Here is a 21,666-nt window from a genome sequence, read left to right as displayed (position 1 = left end):
CCATACCCCAGAGGAGGCGAGGAGGTGCCGATGCAGTTGGGCAATGTGCGTCCCAGACTAGATGCCGCCGAGAAGGCCCGTCGTCAACGCTTGAACCTCTGCTGGTACTGCGGGAACGGGGGCCACTTCGCCAGAGAGTGCCCAGCCAAAGGGAAGCCTGCCGCCCGTCTTGCGGCAGCGTCCTCCACGGAGTCGAAGGCGTCTGAGCCGACTGGCACACAGCCGGCGGGGGAAGCCAACGACCGGGTGTAGAGAGGCTCGCCAACCCGGTCAAAAAATCCATCCAAGAGCCGCCAACCGGGGTCCTGTTCCTTCTCGTGGTCACATTATGGTCAGCAAAAAGGGGACCCGTCATGATCCACGCCATGATAGACTCTGGAGCTACCAACAATTTCATCGATAGAGAGTATGCCGACTCTCTGGGATTACAATATCATGATTTCAAGAATGCCCGTGTGGTGCAAGCCATAGACGGCCGTCCCCTCAAGACGGGCCCCGTAAGCCAGTGGTCGGAACCCACCAGGATGTGGATAAGGGAACATATGGAAGAGATTTCCTTCTTTGTTACCGAGGTTCCCCATTTCCCTGTGATTTTGGGAATTCCATGGCTGACACTCCACGACCCTAACATCTCCTGGTCCAACAGAGAACTGCAGTTTGCTTCACCGTACTGCCAAAACCATTGCCTCGTAGCCAAGGTATGCCATGCCACAGACTCCGAGCCCATCATCACCTTGCCAAAGAAGTACTCCGAGTATTGGGATGTATTCAATGAGAAAGAAGCCGAAAAATTACCCCCACATAGACCTTATGACTGTGCCATTGACTTGGTGGAGGGGGCCCCGATCCCGCGAGGGCATCTCTACTCCCTGACTGAACCAGAGCAAGAAGCTCTCAGGGAATTCTTAGAGACAAACCTTCGCAAGGGGTTCATCAGACCCTCTCAATCCCCAGCCGCCTCCCCAGTGATGTTTGTGAAGAAGAAGTCAGGGGAATTACGCTTGGTGGTGGACTACAGAGCATTGAACAATATCACCAAGCGGAACAGCTATCCCCTGCCCTTAATCTCGGATCTACTGGACCGACTTCGAGGAGCCAAGGTCTACACCAAGCTGGATCTTCGGGGGGCTTATAATCTAGTTCGCATCAGAGAAGGGGACGAGTGGAAGACCGCCTTCCAGACTAAATTCGGATTATTCGAGTCCCGAGTTATGAATTTCGGTTTATGCGGAGCTCCCGCAACGTTCCAGCATTTTGTCAACGATATTTTTCAGGACTATCTAGACAGATTCTTGATAATCTACCTGGACGATTTTTTGGTGTTTTCCAGATCACAATCAGAACATGAGAACCACGTCAAAATGGTGTTGCAACGACTGCGAGAACATGGACTTTATGCCAAGCTAGAAAAATGCGCTTTTGATCTACAAGAGGTAGATTTCCTTGGCTACCGCATCTCGCCTCTAGGGCTTTCCATGGATCCAGCCAAAGTTTCAGCAGTATTGGAATGGCGGGCGCCAACTAACAAGAAAGAGGTGCAGCGTTTCTTGGGGTTCGCGAACTACTACCGCAAGTTCATTCCAGATTTTGCCCGCTGGTCCGACCCCATCACTAGCTGCATCCGTGGAAAGCAGCCTTTCCGCTGGACTGATCAAGCGGAGAAAGGGTTCCAGCAACTGAAGAAACTATTCACCTCCCAGCCAATTCTACAGCACCCAAATCCTGGAACCCCTTTTGTGGTGCAAGCGGACGCCTCTGATGTGGCAATTGGGGCTGTACTCTTACAACCGGTGGGAGATCACCTCCACCCCTGTGCCTTTTATTCTCGTCAACTAACCACACCAGAGAGGAATTACACCATTTGGGAAAAAGAACTACTGGCCATAAAGGCAGCCTTTGAAACTTGGAGACATTGGCTAGAAGGGGCCAAATTCCCCATTGAAGTCCACACTGATCATCGTAATCTAGAACATCTAAGAACTGCCCGCAAACTAAATCAGAGGCAGCAACGTTGGGCTTTATTCTTTGAACGTTTCAACTTCCAGATCCATTATGTGACCCCAGCTCAAACCAAGCAAGCAGACGCCCTGTCACGTAAACCGGAATACGCTGCAGGACGCAAGGAGACCTTTGAATCCCAACTGCTACAACCTGAGAACTTTGCCACGCTCACAGTGGGGAACACCAAATCCAGTCCCATTGGTTCAACTTCCCCTACTCCAGGACCCATCTGTGCTCAAGAAATCAGGGCTAGTCAGCAAGCAGATGCCTGGGCGCAGGACCAACTTCGCCAAGGTCTGCATTTTCCCTTTTCGCTTAAAGATGGGCTGCTCTGCTATAGAAATCATGTTTATATCCCACCCGGACCGGGCAGGGAAAAAGCGCTTCGTCTGTGTCATGACTGCAAACCAGCAGGACACTTCGGACTATTTAAAACCATGCATTTGATCCTAAGAGATTTTTGGTGGCCCAAGATCCGCAAGGATGTGGAAAAATATGTCAACACCTGCCCAGTATGCCAGCGCTCCAAGATACGAAGGGAGAAGCCCTCAGGGCTTTTGCACCCCCTTCCTACCCCATCTCGCCCATGGGAGATAATTTCCGCGGATTTCATCACTGACCTACCACCTTCCTGTGGATTCACCACGATCTTAGTGGTGGTGGACCTATTCACCAAGTTAGCCCATTTCATTCCCTGCGAAGGCCTCCCCACGGCCAAAGAAACTGCGGATCTATTTCTTCAGCATGTTTTCAGACTACATGGATTGCCCAAGAGTTTAGTCACAGACCGTGGATCTCAATTCACCTCTCGTTTTTGGAAGGCACTACAAAAACTACTGGGCATAGACTCTCGCTTATCTTCAGCTCATCATCCCCAAACAGATGGGCAAACGGAGCGCACCAATGCCACTTTGGAGCAGTATCTTCGCTGTTATGTAAACTACCAACAGGACAATTGGGCTTCTCTGTTACCACTGTCTGAGTTTGCCTACAATAATGGAGTTCAAGCTTCTACAAAAGAAACGCCGTTCTTTGCAAACTACGGTTTCCATCCACGTTTCTTTCCCCCTGTCATTGAAACTTCAGAAGTTCCCGCAGCAGAGGATTGGCTGCAGGAACTCACAGCGGTGCAACAACTTTTGCTCCAGCAACTGGACCAAGCCAAGGAGGACTATAAACGCCACGCTGACAAACACCGCCAGCCGGGCCCCGAAATCAAGGTAGGAGATCGGGTTTTTCTGTCCACTCGCTTTCTGCCCTCCCACCGCCCATGCCGGAAGTTAGATGCCCGCTTCATTGGCCCCTATCCAGTGGTGGCGCAATTAAACCCCGTGACTTTCAAACTCCAACTTCCGCGTTCAATGCGCATTCACCCAGTGTTTCACCGTTCCCTGCTCCTTCCGGCGGATGGTGTGCGTCCTGATACAGACCAACCGGCCCCCCCTCCTGTTTTGATGAATGGGGAGGAGGAGTTCGAGGTTGAGGACATTTTGGATTCTCGCTTTCATCGCCGCCGCCTACAATATCTCATTGACTGGGTGGGTTTTGGGCCTGAGGAACGCTCTTGGGAAGACGCCTCCACAGTCCATGCTCCTGATCTAACCCGTCGCTTCCATCTGACCTATCCCACCAAACCGCGACCTCGCGCCTCGGGGAGAGGACCCCAGTTTGGGAGGGGCCCTGAGGAGGGGGATAGTGTGATGAACCATGGGCCTTGTAGTCCTGCTCAGGACATTGTAATCCCTGATGAAGATGAAAACTTGGGTTTTTTACCTTCCCAGTCTGAACTGGATTCCTCTCAGCCAGATCCTTCCCAGGCAGATCTGGAAACCTTGCACCTGCAAGAAAGTTGTGCCCCAGAAGTATGTCAAACAACCCCAGAGCCTACTTCTCCCGTGTTCTTGCGCCGGGAGTTTTGTAAACAACAGAGAAGTTTGGATTCAGCTTCGCGCAGGAGTGCGAGGATAGCAGCTAAGAATGTTGCCAATTAACATTGGTTCTCGTGAGAATCTTTAAGGAGTTTAACATCTGGTCTCAGAGTTTAGCTTTCGTTTCTGATTCCCAGAGAACCGCTTTGGTGAGAAAGTTGGACTCTATATAGGTGTTTTGCCCGCGTAGCAACTTCGCGGAGTCAATTCGTCAGCCTACGGAGCGAGTTGTGTCTGGACAGCGCGCTCCGATTCAAGCCTCGCTTCAGCTCAAGCCTTGCCTTGCTATCCAGCCTTCGCCTTGCTTCCCAGCCTTTGTTTACCTACGGACTTTGCCTTGTTTCCCAGGACTAATCCTTGCCTTGTTTCACGGATTTTACCAAGTTATTCCACGGACCTTGTTCTTGTTCTTAGTTACCTTGTTCCACGTTCAAGCCTTGTTTCAAGTATCAAGTTATTTCCTAGCCACGCTCAAGTTTTATGGACTAAGGACCTTGTCATCTCCCCTCACTTTGCTTGGCAAAGTGAGTGTTTCGGTTATTGGATTACAACTTTGGACCTTAATATTTCTTATTGGACATTGCTTTTTTGGACTAATTCTGACCTTTCCTGAAGGGTCTAATTCGGGACTATTTTCTATACTTGTTTTTATTAACTTTATATATTCCTTCAATAAAGATATTAGTTAGATTCTGGCCTCTGTGTATGGTTATTGGTGCCTCTGCCGCCTGGGTCGTGACAGGCCCTTAGTTTAGAACACATACAAAAGCATAAAGAAAGCTCTTTATCAAATGCAAATAAACCTCAGAAAATCCACTGAAAGGCAGCTGAACAGCATGCAATGAAAAGCAATCCATTTCGAATAGCCAGTATATAGACAGGGAAGTTTTCATTTGTTGACAAGAGGAGAGAAATGAGAGGATTGGCAGAATATGCACAGAGAGAGGGACATACTGTATATACATCAAAACCTTAAGATAGGTATTGGACAAATGGTCAGAAATCCATATGTAGGGCAATACCTTTTTTAGGCCAACTAAAAGTAATGTGCAGACTTTTGAATTCTCTTTCCTTCTTCAATGGGTCAGAACAGGTAGCAGCCACTGATTCTCCTTCTCTGATCGACTGTTCCCATCTTCCCTTGTTGCTGGATGGGACTGATGGGAGCTAGAGTTCCCATAACAATATCTTATGATGAGATGATGAACAAAGACAACGGTGGGAGCTGAGTCCGCTAGAGTTCAGGTTACACTCCTGGGAGATGGTTTCAGGTTGCAAGAGGCCTCTCTGCAGGATGGAAAAACAAAGATTGAACACATAGATATATCCACGGGGAGCCCTGTTGCCATGCAGCATAATAGTTAGCATGAGTAGTGTAAAGATCTATGGCGGGGGGAATCTTTTGAAATCCCACTGCTGCCACCAATTTGTAAAGATGTCAGGCAGGAGGAGAAATCTTTTTAAAAATCCCACCTCTGACACCGATTGTGGAGATGTGGAGGAGTTCCTATTAATTATATATATATATACACACACACACACACACACACATATATTATATCCGCTGCCACCAGTTATTAAAGATGTTTATTTACGCTGCCACCAGAGGTAAAAATGTTTATAATGCAGCCACCAGATGTCAAGGGGGTCATCAGCTCTTGCCACCACTATAGGAATATTTAGCCACTGGCTACTTAGACAGGAGACTTTTTAAATTTTGTTTTTCTTTCTTCTTGTTGTTTATTCTTAATGTGTGTATATATATGACAGAGACTGAGATGTTTGAAGGAATAATAACACATTTATTTAGGCACAAGCTTGATGGTTACAATAACTTTTCTTCTTGTTTGAACAGTTACTGAACAGTTGCAAAACTATATTGAGGTGTTCCAAACTTCCTAAAAGGTCACTTCTTTCTCCACTTCTTTCTATACTGCTTTAACTACTTTCACCCTGTGAATTACAAACACAACCTATCTGTTCCTTATCTGGAAACAGACTACCTTAAAATAAATCACCAAACTTATTTTAAAATTGACTCAAAAATAAAACATTTGAGCCACCCTGATCCCTCAACCAGAATCAGTCTCCCTGTACCTTATCAGGGCACAGACTACCTAAAATAAGTCACCAAACTTATTTTAAAATTGACTCAAAAATCAAACATTTGAGCTACCCTGATCCCTCAACCAGAATCAGTCTCCCGGTACTGATCTTAAAATTGACTCAAAAATCAAACATTTGAGCCACCCTGATCCCTCAACCAGAATCAGTCTCCCGGTACCTCATAAGGGCACTGACTCTAAAAACTAACCTTCCCTATGGTTCTCTGACCACAGACTGACTGAGTTTCCCTCCAAATTCTACTTTCTCTTCAGCTAACCCAGTTGGCTCCGCCCCCTTCTCCATGGCAACCAACTCATGGTGCAGAGTAACTGAAATATTAACCCTTTTAAAAACACAGTTAAACATGGCATCTGTAAATAAAAAATCACACTTTGTTACAAGTAGTGTGACCTACATGTATGTATGTTCCTAAATGAATGCTGGATATTGTGGTGTTACCTTTACTTTGTTGTCATTTGACTTACACTGACTCTAAGACCTCCAAGATCTTCATTTCTCAACTCAGGTCTTGCAGACATTCATAACCATTTGGAGATCATGACTTTTTGGAAAAGTTTGATCTTTCAGAGAAGAGACAAAAACCCGTTTGAGTAGAATCTTCTCATATGATATACAACCAGGTGTAATATGCAAGGCAATGTCTTCAGTTGTTAGACTGAACCTGTTGTCTCTGATCTGTTCGGAAAACAGAGATCATGCCAGTGCACAAAATAGCAGAGTTTCAGAAGTGTTTTTAGTGCCCAAAATACATATCTACTGTTCCATAAAAAACTAGTTTTATATCATGCACTCAAGAGACAAAAATGAAGTAGGCTTTGGTAAAATAATGTATTTGGTTTACTCACAACCTTCATGTATTCAGCATAACACAGGTACATACGTAGCTTATCAGTCCAGTTTAAGATACCGTATTTTTATACTTTTTATATGTGCTTTTTCAATCAACTGTTTAGTTGGTACAGTAGAGTCTCACTTATCCTAGACTTGCTTATCCAAGGTTCTGGATTATCCAATGCATTTTTGTAGTCAATATGTTCAATATATCGTGATATTTTGGTGCTAAATTCGTAAATACAGTAATTACAACATAACATTACTGCGTATTGAACTACTTTTTCCATCAAATTTGTTGTATAACATGATGTTTTGGTGCTTAATTTGTAAAATCATAACCTATTTTGATGTTTAATAGGCTTTTTTTTAATCTCTCCTTATTATCCAACATATTCGCTTATGCAACGTTCTGCCGGCCCATTTATGTTGGATAAGTGAGACTCTACTGTATCTACTCTCCCATAAAAAAACTAGTATTATATAGTGCACTCAAGAGATAAAAATGTAGTAGACTTTGGTAAAATAATGTATTTGGTTTACTCACAACCTTCATGTATTCAGCATAACACAGGTCATAGCTTATCAGTCCAGTTTAAGATACCATATATACTCGAGTATAAGCCAACCCACATATAAGCTGAGGCACGAAATTTTACCACAAAAAAACTGGGAAAACATCGACTCCAATATAAGCCGAGAGTGGTAAATTTTAGAAATAAAAACAGATACCAATGAAATTACATTAATTGAGGCGTCAGTAGGTTAAATGTTTTTGAATATTTACATAAAGCTCAAATTTAAGATAAGACTGTCCAACTCTGATCAAATCATTCTTCTCATCTTCTTCAATATAAATGTGCTTATGTATCCTTTTAATAATAATAGAGTAAAATAATGCATGTAATAATAATAATATTAATAAATACAGGAAAATAATACATGTAGTAATAACTAGAATAAAATAATAAATGCAATAATAATAAGTTCTGGATTATCCAATGCATTTTTATAGTCAATGTTTTCAATATATCGTGATATTTTGGGGCTAAATTCGTAAATACAGTAATTACAACATAACAATTACTGCGTATTGAACTACTTTTTAAATCAAATTTGTTGTATAACATGATGTTTTGGTGCTTCATTTGTAAAATCATAACCTAATTTAATGTTTAATAGGCCGTTTTTATTGTTTTTTATTGTTTTATTGTTCTACTGTTCTTTTGATTTTGTTTACTGTAGTGTATATTTTCTTTTATTGTATTGTTTAATGCATTATGATTTGTAATGTTATATTATATTGTTCTGGGCATGGCCCCATGTAAGCCGCCCCGAGTCCCCATTGGGGAGATGGTGGTGGGGTATAAATAAAGTTTATTATTATTATTATTTCCTTAATCCCTCCTTATTATCCAAGATATTCGCTTATTCAAGCTTCTGTCGGCCCGTTTAACTTGGATAAGTGAGACTCTACTGTACCTTTTGCCTTTTTATATGTGCTTTTTCAATCAACTGTTTAGTTAATACAGTAGAGTCTCACATCCAACGTAAACAGGCCAGGAAAATGTTGGATAAGCGAATATGTTGGATAATAAGGAGAGATTAAGGAGAAGCCTATTAAACATCAAATTAGGTTATGATTTTACAAATTAAGCACCAAAACATCATGTTAATACAACAAATTTGACAGAAAAAGCAGTTCAGTACACAGTACACTGTATTTACGAATTTAGCACCAAAATATCACGATGTATTGAAAACATTGACTACAAAAATGCGTTGGATAATCCAGAATGTTGGATAAGCGAGTGTTGGATAAGTGAGACTCTACTGTACTACTGGATTCTTGTGTGGTGTTGGGTGCAAAGGTGAATCCAGACCACAGTGTAGTCTCAGATCAGATCATGTGGTCTGTAGCTTCTCCCACAAGCTCTCAGGAAACATAGAGTAAAAGAAGCTGCATAACAGAACATACATACAAAGTAGTAAGCAAACAGAATATTAGATTAACAAATTACTAGAGGAGCTTGTCATTTCCGCCTTTTCTAAAATTTCTTTCTGTTTTTTCTTTGATCCTTTTGCAGCATGTGATTCTCCCACCTCTTTTCAGCTTCATCAAAGGCTCATGGAGGATTCGGACACCAAAACCGAGGTGGTCCTTCTGGCCTGCGGGTCTTTCAATCCCATCACCAACATGCACCTCCGGCTCTTTGAATTGGCAAAAGATCACTTGCACGAAACAGGTAAAACCAAGAACTCCTTTCTCGCTGAAGACCAGGCTTCCCTCAGTCTGGGTTTCCCCAGTGCTCTCAGTTTACCTTTCCCATCATCCACAACCAGTGGTGGCAGAGGATGCTGGTTTTTGGAGTCAAACAAATACTATAATAATAACATATAATATGATATATATAATATATATAATATACATATATATTATACATATATATAATATACATATATATGTATACATATATACGTATACATATAATATACATATATATACATATATATATAATTATAACATTTTGTATATGCATATAATATTCATAATATTATATTGTAATATGATATAATACTAATAATACAATATACAGTAGAGTCTCACTTATCCAAGCTAAACGGGCCGGCAGAAGCTTGGATAAGCGAATGTCTTGGATAATAAGGAGAGATTAAGGAAAAGCCTATTAAACATCAAATAAGGTTATGATTTTACAAATTAAGCACCAAAACTTCATTTTATACAACAAATTTGACAGAAAAAATAGTTCAATATGCAGTAATGTTATGTTGTAATTACTGTATTTACGAATTTAGCACCAAAATATCACGATATATTGAAAACATTGACTACAAAAATGGCTTGGATAATCCAGAAGCTTGGATAAGTGAGGCTTGGATAAGTGAGACTCTACTGTATATATATATATATATATATATATATATATATATACACACACACACACAATATAATTTACAATAATATATAATAATTATAAAATTTTGTATATACATATAATATTCATAATATCATATTGTAATATGATATAATACTAATAATTCAGTATAATAATATTAATTATATATTATATTTTACGTGTAATCTATATATATAAAAGGGTAATGAAATTTCGGCCTAGGACAAAACAACAAAACTACACATCCCAGAAACACTAAACTTGGCAGCACAACCCCTCATCCATGCCTCTACGTTCATACAACAAAAAGAAAAGAAAAATAAAGTCCTAATTAGAGGGAGAGGAATAATTGTGTTTTATCCAATTGCTGCCAGTTAGAAGGCTAATCTCTGCCTACTTAGCAACCCACTCAGCCCAGGGGACAGGCAGAGTTAGGCCTCTTTCACACTGCCTATAAAATACAGATTATCAGATTTGAACTGGATTATATGGCAGTGTAGACTCAAGGCCCCTCCACACAGCTATATAACCCATTTATAATCTCATATTATCTGCTTTGCACTGGATTATCTGGACTCCACACTGCCATATAATCCACTTCAGTATGTATTTTATACAGCTGTGAAGAAGGGGCTTCATATAATCCAGTTCTAAGCAGATAATATAAGATTATAAACATACAGTAGAGTCTCACTTATCCAACATAAACAGGCCGGCAGAATGTTGGATAAGTGAATATGTTGGATAATAAGAAGGGATTCAGGAAAAGCCAATTAAACATCAAATTAGGTAATGATTATACAAATTAAGCACCAAACATCATGTTATACAACAAATTTGACAGAAAAAGTAGTTCAATACGCAGTAATGCTATGTAGTAATTACTGTACTGTATTTACAAATTTAGCACCAAAATATCACAATGAATTCATAATATTATATGTATAATATTATGAATATAATATGTAATAATTACTGTGATATAATAATACAGAACAATATAATTTCTAAAATCAGGACAGTAAATAAAGAGCAACACTCTGAAAGCATAAGCCACAGCAACGCGTGGCCGGGCTAGCTAGTATACATATAATATTCATAATATTATATTGTGTTATGATATAATGCTAATAATACAATATAATAATATTAATTATATATTATAATATAAGATTATAAATGGGTTATATAGCTGTGTGGAAGGGCCTTGAGTCTACACTGCCATATAGTCCAGTTCAAATCTGATAATCTGTATTTTATAGGCAGTGTGGAAGAGGCCTAACTCTGCCTGTCCCCTGGGCTGCGTGGGTTGCTAGGAGACCAAGTGGGCAGAGCTAAGCCTTCTAACTATCAGCAATTGGATAAAAACAATTATTCCTCTCCCTCTAATTAGGACTTTATATTTCTTTTCTTTTTGTTGTATGAACGTAGAGGCCTGGATGAGGGGTTGTGCTGCCAAGTTTAGTGTTTCTGGGATGTGTAGTTGTGTTGTTTTGTCCTAGGCCGAAATTTCATTACCCTTTTATATATATAGATTTTATATGTAATATTACTACTAATATTACAATATATTGATACAGTGCAATATAATAATTTATTACCAGTATTGTACTATGCTAATAATATAATATTGCATGTAAATTTAATTTGTAAGCCGCTCTGAGTCCCCTTCGGGGTGAGAAGGGCGGCATATAAATGTAGCAAATAAATAAATACTTTATTTATATTCCATTCTGTCTCCCCGAGGGGACTCAAGGCAGATTATAGAACACATATATGGCAAACATTGAATGCTGTTATACAGTTAACAAGGACAGACAATACATAAACAGAGGTAAAGGCTTTCCGCATCTTTTCCATTTTCGGCATCTGGAGGCTCTGGTCGACTCCGGCTACGGGGAGGTGCTTTTGCTCCATCTTCCATGCCGAGGATGTCCTTAGACATCATCCCGATCGAATCGTCGGCATGTCCTTTATGACCTCCCTGCTTAAAGCCGTACCTATTTATCTACTCACGTTTCTGTTTTCGATCTGCTAGGTGGGCAGGGAGCTGGGGATGACGGCGGGTGCTCACCCCGACCCGGGCTTGAACTACCAATTTCTGCAGCTTAGTGGTTTAACCCATTGGCTGCCGCAGCTGATGGTTTCCGTGTTTTAGCCTCCCGTTTTTAACATTTTATGCTGTATGCTGACTTTTATGACTGTTTTACTGATGTTGATGTTTTATTGATGCGATATTTGTTTTATTGTTTTATTGCTGTTATTGTACTGTTGTGTCGGGCATGGCTCCATGTAAGCCGCTCCGAGTCCCTTCGGGGAGATGGGGCGGGATATAAAAATAAAGTTGTTGTTATTATTATTATGACACAGCAAACAAGATCGATATGCTGGATTTCGTTTCACAAAATCACAAGTCGAACACTTCCCAAGTGTCTAGGACTGTGTGATGTATTTTCGCATGATGTGCGCAGATCCCAGCAGGGTGGCCTTTTGCAGCTGGCAGATCGTAATTTTGTCAATGTCTATTGTTTCCAAATGCCGGCTGAGATCTTTTGCCACGGCACCCAGTGTGCCGATCACCACTGGGACCACCTGCACTGGTTTCTGCCAGAGTCTTTGCAGTTCAGTCTTGAGGTCCTGATAGCGGCTGAGTTTTTCCTGTTGTTTTTCGTCAATGCGACTATCACCTGGGATGGCGACATCAATGATCCAAACCTTTTTCTTTTCCACAACTGTGATGTCTGGTGTGTTGTGTTCCAGAACTTTGTCAGTCTGGATTCGGAAGTCCCACAGTATCTTTGCATGTTCATTTTCCAATACTTTTGCAGGTTTGTGATCTTTGCTGTTCTTTGCTGCTGGGAGGTGGTACTTGAGGCATAAGTTCCAATGAATCATTTGGGCCACATAGTTGTGCCTCTGTTTGTAGTCTGTCTGTGCAATTTTCTTACAGCAGCTGAGGATATGATCCATGGTTTCATCGGTTTCCTTGCAGAGTCTGCACTTTGGGTCATCAGCTGATTTTTCGATCTTGGCCTGAATTGCCTTTGTCCTGATGTCTTGCTCCTGGGCTGCAAGGATCAGGCCTTCTGACTCCTTCTTCAGGGTCCCATTCGTGAGCCAGAGCCAGGTCTTCTCCTTATCAGCTTTTCCTTCAATTTTGTCAAGGATCTTTCCATGCAATGTTTTGTTGTGACAGCTGTCAGCTCTAGTTGGTAGTGTGGTTTTCTTGTACTGGTTTTTTGTCTGCTGTGCTTTGTGGAGTTTCTGATTTTTGACTTCAATCAAAGCAGGTTCTTCACTTTGCTTGACATATTCTGCCAGGGCATGTTCTTCTTCTTTGACTGCTTGTTTTACTTGTAAGAGTCGTCTGCCACCTGATCTTCTAGGCAGATATAGCCGGTCAATATTATATTATATTATTATTATTATTATTATTATTATTATTATTATTATATTATTATTATTATTATTATATTATTATTTTTTTATTATTATTTCCATGCCAGTTTTGAAAACAAGGGCTTTAACTTGGTTTTCAAAGTGGATTCAGCACTCTGCATAGCTTTATGAAGTTTGGATTCGGGACCCGTAAAACTAAGGCTGCAATATGTCGTAACATAGCACAGAAGTCGCACCGTAATGGTGGTTATTGATATGAAATTGACGGTGTGAATTAAGATGTATGCAAAACAATAAATTCATAACACAGAGATCTAAAGGTCTCCCAGGCTTTGAGATGGATTCAGTTTGTAGGCAGGAGAACTGAACCGAGCTCTAACTATTTTTTCTATTTTATCGCATGCCTACAGGGAAGTACAAAGTGGTGAAAGGCATCATTTCACCTGTGGGAGACGGATATAAGAAGAAAGGCCTGATCGGCGCTAAGCACCGCGTGGCCATGGCAAAACTGGCAACCGAGAGCTCCGACTGGGTGGAAGTGGACGACTGGGAGAGCAACCAGAAGGAATGGCAGGAGACCGTCAAAGTCCTCCGGTAAAGTCCTTTTTCAGAGTGCGGCATTAGCTGTACTGTGCCTCTTGTTCAGATCCTCAGTTAAATCTCAATTGCAGTATAGACTTAGGCTGCAGGCCTTTCCACCACTGCATCCATGGCATTTATTTCCAATCTATATATATAAAAGGGTAATGAAATTTTGGCCTAGGACAAAACAACAAAACTACACATCCCAGAAACACTAAACTTGGCAGCACAACCCCTCATCCATGCCTCTACGTTCATACAACAAAAAGAAAAGAAAAATAAAGTCCTAATTACAGGGAGATGAATAATTGTTTTTATTCAGTTGCTGCCAGTTAGAAGGTTAAGCTCCACCCACTTGGTCTCTTAGCAACCCACTCAGCCCAGGGGACAGGCAGAGTTAAGCCTCACTTAGGCCTCTTCCACACTGCCTATAAAATACAGATTATCTGATTTGAACTGGAATAATATGGCAGTGTAAAAGGGGCCCCTGATGGCACAGTGTGTTAAAGCACTGAGCTGCTGAACTTGCGGACCAAAAGGTCCCAGGTTCAAATCCTGGGAGAAGAGTGAGCGCCAGCTGTTAGCCCCAGCTCCTGCCAACCTAGCAGTTCGAAAACATGCCAATATGAGTAGATCAATAGGTACCGCTCCGGCAGGAAGGTAACGGCACTCCATGCAGTCATGCCAGTGGCCACATGACCTTGGAGGTGTCTATGGACAACGCTGGCTCTTCGGCTTAGAAATGGAGATGAGCACCAACCCCCAGAGTCAGACATGACTGGACTTAATGTCAGGCGAAAATTGGTGGTAGTTAAGGTAAAGGGTAAAGGTTTTCCCCTGACAGAGCTTAGCCTTCTAACTGGCAGCAATTGGATAAAAACAATTATTCCTCTCCCTCTAATTAGGACTTTATATTTCTTTTCTTTTTGTTGTAGGAACATCGAGGCATGGATGAGGGGTTGTGCTGCCAAGTTTAGTGTTTCTGGGATGTGTCGTTTTGTTGTTTTGTCCTCGGCCGAAATGTCATTACCCTTTTATATATATAGATTGTTGATACCATATTGTTTTTGTTGACCCTATTTATGCACTTACAGAGTTAGCTTACTGTTTTACTTTGAAATACGGTAAATATTCAAAAAACATTTACCCCACTTATGCCTCAGTTAATGTAATTTTATTGGTATCTATTTTTATTTTGAAATTTACCAGTAGCTGCTGCATTTCCCACCCTCGGCTTATACTGAAGTCAATAAGTTATCCCAGTTTTTTTGTGGTAAAATTAGGTGCCTCGGCATATATTCGGGTCGGCTTATATTTATTTATTTATTTATTTACAGTATTTATATTCCGCCCTTCTCACCCCGAAGGGGGCTCAGGGCGGATTACAATGAACACACATATGGCAAACATTCAATGCCAACAGACAAACAACATATATAGACAGACACAGAGGCATTTAACATTTTTTTCCAGCTTCACGATTCCAGCCACAGGGGAGCTGTTGCTTCACTGTCCAGTAGTAGCTGTACTTCCTCATTACATTCCTTGTGTTTTGCTGGCAATTTTATGATGTTGTAAATTAGTTAAATTAGCCTCCCGCATAAAGCGTACCTAAATTTCCCTAATTGACAGATGCAACTGTCTTTCGGGGCTGCATAGGTCAACAGCAAGCCGGGCTATTTAATGGTCGGGGCTTAACCCGACCCTGGCTTCAAACTCATGACCTCTCGGTCAGTAGTGATTTATTGCAGCTGGTTACTAGCCAGCTGCGCTACAGCCCGGCCCTTAATTATACTCGAGTATATACGGTATGTGTATAGATAGAATTAGTAATATTAATAGTATCCCACTCTTACCTCTCTACTAAAGTGACTCAAAGTGGTTCACAAGAAAACCAATGCAATATGAATAAAAAGGAATTAAACATGGATCGTATTAAAAAATAAACAGTCTTGATCGTAAACACTTCCTTTGCGTTTTGTCATTTCAAACTCTCTCTATGTCATAGGCATCACCATTCGTGTCTCACAAAGGGTTTTGACAACATCGTTCCTCTGAGCAAAGCGGGACGGAAAAGGAAGCGGGAGGCAAGCGGCCAACAGAGAAATCAGACACAAACGAAAGGTTGGATTTCACATCAACATGACCGAATCGCAGGAGAGATCGTGGAGGTCTGCTAGCATATCCCTCAGCTCTTGACATGAATATAGAGTTGCTTGAGTGCTTAATCCCAGCCATTTGGATGTCAAGGAAAGACAGTTCTGGTTTTGTTTTTCCTAATTGTTCCTCTCTCTTGCACCCCACACCTGGAAACCCCTATGACCACAGCACCACACAAGAGTCCAAAGTATAAGCAAACCGTTTATTGTAAAAACAACATAAAATATATGAAAAAATAGAAAATACTAGCTGTGCCCGGCCACGCGTTGCTGTGGCGAAGTATGGTGATATGGGAAATAAAGTCTTGAGGAATTGGTGGTAGTTAAGATAAAGGGTAAAGGTTTTACCTTACATTAAGTCCATTATAAATGGGTTATATAGCTGTGTGGAAGGGCCTTGAGTCTACACTGCCATATAATCCAGTTAAAATCGGATAATCTGTATCTTATAGTCAGTGTGGAAGAGGCCTAAGTGAGGCCTAACTCTGCCTGTCCCCTGGGCTGAATGGGTTGCTAGGAGATCAAGTGGGCGGAGCTTAGCCTTCTAGCTGGCAGCAATTGGATAAAAACAATTATTCCTCTCCCTCTAATTAGGACTTTATTTTTCTTTTCTTTTTGTTGTAAGAACGTAGAGGCATGGATGAGGGGTTGTGCTGCCAAGTTTAGTGTTTCTGGGATGTGTAGTTTTGTTGTTTTGTCCTAGGCCGAAATTTCATTACCCTTTTATATATATAGATGCATAATCCAAAAAAAGGGTTAGCAATAGGCAGTAATCCAAATGTCTAATGCAAATCCCAAGGTAATATAGTCCAGGATTAGCCCCAAAGTAACAAGCGTGAGTCCACAAGCAAAGGTATACTTAGTAAAACTTGAGCAAGAATATAAAAACAATAACATAGAAAACTTCCAGGATACTTAAATCCAAAACCAAGGCTTGACTTGACACAAGAACCAGGGAAGCCAGGCCTAGCTTCTCTCTTGAAGGCTAACGTTGCCGGAACTAACTCTTAGGTAAACAACTTGCCAATTAATAGACACCCATAAAGTCGTTTCTTTCCCCACAAATTCTCTCCTCAACTTTCCCACGTACAGTAAGCGCTCTGACCGGAGCTGCCTATTTTCTGCTCTGATATAATAATAATCCCGGGCTGTGGCGCAGGCTAGTGAGCAGCCAGAAATGGGGGGCCAGGACTGGGATGGGCGGAGTTACGAGCTCTGAGGCAGGGCTGAGCTTCTATCCCTGTCCTGCAGCGCATGCCAGGACACAGGAGGCGGGGCCTCTTCCCAAGTGCCTGACGGGGCTGAACCTCTCTACCCCGCCCCCATATTCTAACAAGTGCCTCAGGGGAGGTATAGCCCCGCCCTTTAGTCCTAAAAGGCCTCTCAGGAGAGATATAGAGGCTCAGCCCTGTCTCGAGCTCTTGGGAAGAGGCCCCGCCCCCACTCCTAGACCCGCCCTTTAGTCCTAAAAGGCCTCTCAGGAGAGGTATAAAGGCTCAGCCCTGTCTCACACTCTCAGGAAGAGGCCCCGCCCCTAGCCCCGCCCTTTAGTCCTAAAAGGCCTCTCAGGAGAGGTATAGAGGCTCAACCCTGTCTCACGCTCTTGGGAAGAGGCCCCGCCCCCACCCCTAGCCCCGCCCTTTAGTCTTAAAAGGCCTCTCAGGAGAGGCATAGAGGCTCAGCCCTGTCTCGGGCTCTTGGAAGGAGGCCCCGCCCCCACCCCTAGCCCCGCCCTTTAGTCCTAAAAGGCCTCTCAGGAGAGATATAGAGGCTCAGCCCTGTCTCGAGCTCTTGGGAAGAGGCCCCGCCCCCACTCCTAGCCCCACCCTTTAGTCCTAAAAGGCCTCTCAGGAGAGATATAGAGGCTCAGCCCTGTCTCGCGCTCTTGGAAAGAGGCCCCGCCCCCACTCCTAGACCCGCCCTTTAGTCCTAAAAGGCCTCTCAGGAGAGGTATAGAGGCTCAGCCCTGTCTCGTTCTCTTGGGAAGAGGCCCCGCCCCCACTCCTAGCCCCGCCCTTTAGTCCTAAAAGGCCTCTCAGGAGAGATATAGAGGCTCAGCCCTGTCTCGCGCTCTTGGAAAGAGGCCCCGCCCCCACTCCTAGCCCCGCCCTTTAGTCCTAAAAGGCCTCTCAGGAGAGATATAGAGGCTCAGCCCTGTCTCGCGCTCTTGGAAAGAGGCCCCGCCCCCACTCCTAGCCCCGCCCTTTAGTCCTAAAAGGCCTCTCAGGAGAGATATAGAGGCTCAGCCCTGTCTCACGCTCTTGGAAAGAGGCCCCGCCCTTTCGTCCTAAAAGGCCTCTCAGGAGAAGTATAGAGGCTCAGCCCTGTCTCACGCCCTTGGAAAGAGGCCCTGCCCTTTCGTCCTAAAAGACCTCTCAGGAGAGGTATAGAGGCTCAGCCCTGTCTCATGCTCTTGGAAAGAGGCCCTGCCCTTTTGTCCTAAAAGGCCTCTCAGGAGAGGTATAAAGGCTCAGCCCTGTCTCACACTCTCGGGAAGAGGCCCCGCCCCTAGCCCCGCCCTTTAGTCCTAAAAGGCCTCTCAGGAGAGGTATAGAGGCTCAGCCCTGTCTCACACTCAGCAATTTATTATGGTCTTTGACCAGAATATATGGAAATGGGCACAGGTGCCCGAAAAGGGGAATCGCAGTTCCCATAAAAGTCAGATAAAAGAACAAGTTAAAAACATGCTATAATAAAAACAAATTAAAAGCAGAGTATTAGCAGGGTCAGCTAATAGTAAATATCAATCCACTAAGTGGCTCTGGAGGGGGATAGAGGGAGCATTTGCAGTCTTTCAGTTATAACAGATTGCTCTGGCTACAGGCCCTGTGGGGTCAGTCATCGTCCTTCTGATGGAAATTGCTGCCGCACAGAACCTGGCGACACTATAGGTTATTGCAGAACAGGAGTCCGAGAGCAACAGAGAGGTGTAGTATCTTTCAGTGCGGCCTGGATGTTTTAAAAGCCAAGGAGTGATGAAATTGATTCTAATATCTCTATAAAACACTAGCTGTGCCCGGCCACATGTTGCTGTGGCGAAGTATGGTGGTATATATTACAGTAGAATTTCACTTATCCAACATTCGTTTATCCAATGTTCTGGATTATCCAACGCAGTCTGCCTTTTAGTAGTCCATGTTTTTGTAGTCAGTGTTTTAAATTCATTGTGATATTTTGGTGGTAAATTTGTAATACAGTAATTACTGCATAGTATTACTGTGCATGGAACTACTTTTTCTGTCAAATTTGTTGTATAACAAGTGAGACTCTACTATATATTGATAATCTTATATTATCTTCTTAGAACTGGATTATATGAGGCCCCTTCTACACAGCTGTATAAAATGCACACTGAAGTCGATTATATGGTAGTGTGGAGTCAAGATAATCCAGTGCAAAGCAGATAATATAAGATTATAAATGGGTTATATAGCTGTTTGGAAGGGCCTTGAGTCTACATTGCCATATAATCCAGTGCAAATTAGATAATCTGTGGAAGAGGCCTAAGTGAGGCCTAACTGTGCCTGTCCCCTGGGCTGAGTAGGTTTGCTAGGAGACCAAGTGGGCGGAGCTTAGACTTCAAACTGGCAGCAATTGGATAAAAACAATTATTACTTTCCCTCTAATTAGGACTTTATTTTTCTTTTCTTTTTGTTGTATCAACCTAGAGGCGTGGATGATGGGTTGTGTTGTCAAATTTTGAGGTTGGGGGGGCTGTAGTTTTGTTGTTTTGTTGGTCGCCGTGATGCCATCACTCATTTATATATATAGATACACTGTTTTTTATTCTTTGCTTCCCAGGCGTCCCTCAGCTGAAGATGCTGTGTGGGGCCGATGTCCTGGAATCCTTCCGCGTCCCTAATCTCTGGAAAACGGAAGACATGGCGGAGATTGTCGCCGAGTACGGCATGGTCTGCATCTCCCGGGTCGGGAGCCTCACCGCGAAATTCATCTACGAATCCGACCTGCTGTGGAAGCACAAGGCGAACATCCACCTGGTAGAGGAATGGGTCACCAACGATATCTCGGCCACCAAGATCCGGAGAGCGCTGAGGAGGGGCCAGAGTGTCCGCTACCTGGTCCCAGACGCTGTCCTGGCCTACATCGAGCAACACAACCTGTATACCGCCGAGAGCGAGGAGCAGAATATGGGGGTGGTCCTGGCTCCTTTGCAGAAATACGCCAAGGAGGCCAGCAAAAATTGAACGGTCCCAGATCCTCTCTAGATCCAATCCGAAGACTGGATCTGGGAATGGCAGCTGCTCTACTGTGTCATATTACCTCCTTTTTTCTTGCTTTCAGAGAGAAGCCAAACCTGAAAATAAGACCTTCTAAGTGTCTTATGGTCCCAAGTGCTAAAGTTGTCTTGAGAGATGTTGTCCATAAGCGTGAGTGTTGATTGCTGAGCTTCGAAAGCAGCTCTCCAAATATTTTGAAACGCTGGAGATGTGGTTTCATTCAGTGGTCTCACTGAGAAGTAATTATCCACATAATGTGTCGTCAAAGGCTTTCGTGGCCGGAATCACTGAGTTGCTGTGAGTTTTCCAGGCAGTCTGGCCATGTTCCGGAAGCATTCTCTCCTGACGTTTCGCCCACATCTATGGCAGGCATCCTCAGAGGTTGTGAGGTCTGTTCAAAATTAGACAAGTGGTGTGTGTGTGTCTAAATAATAATAATAATAATAATAATAATTTCTACCAGGCAGGAAGCAGCCAGGCTTTGAAGCTTGCAAGGCCATTCAATGCTAATCAAGACCAATTGCAACATTGTCATAATAAAATAATAATAATAATAATTTTAATTATTATTATTAAATTTATTAAATTATAATTAAAATATAAGGCCCAATATAATCACATAAAATAACAGTTTAGACATCAAACAATTTAAACAAGTCATAGTTAAAATCGACATCGTTAAAATGTTAAACAATCAACCAGGCATTAAAGGTCCAATATAGGATAACATCTAGGTGATAATCAAAACTGATATATATATATATATATATATATATATATATATATATATATATATATATATATCTGTGGAATGATGTCCAGGGTGGGAGAAAGAACACTTCTCTGCTTGAATGTTGCAATTGGCCACATTGATTAGCATCGAATGGCCTTGCAGCTTCAAAGCCTGGCTGCTTCCTGACTGGTAGAAAGAACTCTTGCCTCTTGGAGGCAAGTGAGAATGTTGCCATTGGTCTTGATTAGCATTGAATGGCCTTGCAAGCTTCAAAGCCTGGCTGCTTCCTGCCTGGGGGAATCTCCCCGCCCGGGAGAAGAAAAAAAAACTCTTGTCTGTTGGTGGCAAGTGTGAATGTTGCCATTGGCCACCATGATTAGCACTGAATAGCCTTGCAATATAAAACATGCCATTAAAACCCTATATAAATCATTAAAACATTAAAATGCTACAAATATCAATGTCAGGATATGCCCTTCAAATACTACATATTTCACGGATTAGCACCAACATAATTAAAAACAAGATAAAACCAAGTAAGTACAGCATTATTAAAACCCAAGCAGGAAACACATTGGTTTTTTTTTTTTTGGAATAGCCTTGCAGCTTCAAAGCTTGGCTGCTTCCTACCTGTGGGAATCTTTTGTTGGGAGGTGTTAACTGACCCTGATTGTTTCATGCTTGGAATTCCCCTCTTTTGTGAGTGTTGTTCTTTATTTACTGTCCTAACACCTCCAAACAGAAGACTCC

General features: G+C 42.5%; 2 protein-coding genes across 4 annotated transcripts in view; one reads left to right on the top strand and one right to left on the bottom strand.

Moving 5' to 3' along the window:
* LOC134294530 (uncharacterized) overlaps positions 1–21,666 on the bottom strand; it is a 74,599-nt gene that overhangs the window by 15,784 nt on the left and 37,149 nt on the right. For 2 of the 3 annotated variants that reach the window (XM_062966001.1, XM_062966003.1), the window contains exon 2: positions 4,952–5,216. The gene's annotated coding sequence lies outside the window, so the exon portion shown is untranslated. Of the gene's footprint in view, positions 1–4,951; positions 7,906–21,666 lie in introns of those variants that run through there. The other variant, XM_062966002.1, reaches the window with a different exon arrangement.
* Positions 1–21,666, top strand: part of nmnat1 (nicotinamide nucleotide adenylyltransferase 1) — a 60,234-nt gene that overhangs the window by 18,547 nt on the left and 20,021 nt on the right. The window contains exons 2-5 of the mRNA XM_062965966.1: positions 8,975–9,133; positions 13,615–13,798; positions 15,795–15,910; positions 19,747–20,145. Coding sequence (XP_062822036.1) covers positions 9,016–9,133; positions 13,615–13,798; positions 15,795–15,910; positions 19,747–20,145 — 817 coding nt within the window. The 5' untranslated portion in view covers positions 8,975–9,015. The remainder of the gene's footprint in view (positions 1–8,974; positions 9,134–13,614; positions 13,799–15,794; positions 15,911–19,746; positions 20,146–21,666) is intronic.

Source organism: Anolis carolinensis, unplaced genomic scaffold, assembly GCF_035594765.1.
Source record: "Anolis carolinensis isolate JA03-04 unplaced genomic scaffold, rAnoCar3.1.pri scaffold_15, whole genome shotgun sequence".
Classification (NCBI taxonomy): Eukaryota; Metazoa; Chordata; class Lepidosauria; order Squamata; family Dactyloidae; genus Anolis; species Anolis carolinensis.
The sequence above is the reverse complement of the archived record's forward strand: the minus strand, read 5'-3'. Positions and strand labels throughout refer to the sequence as shown.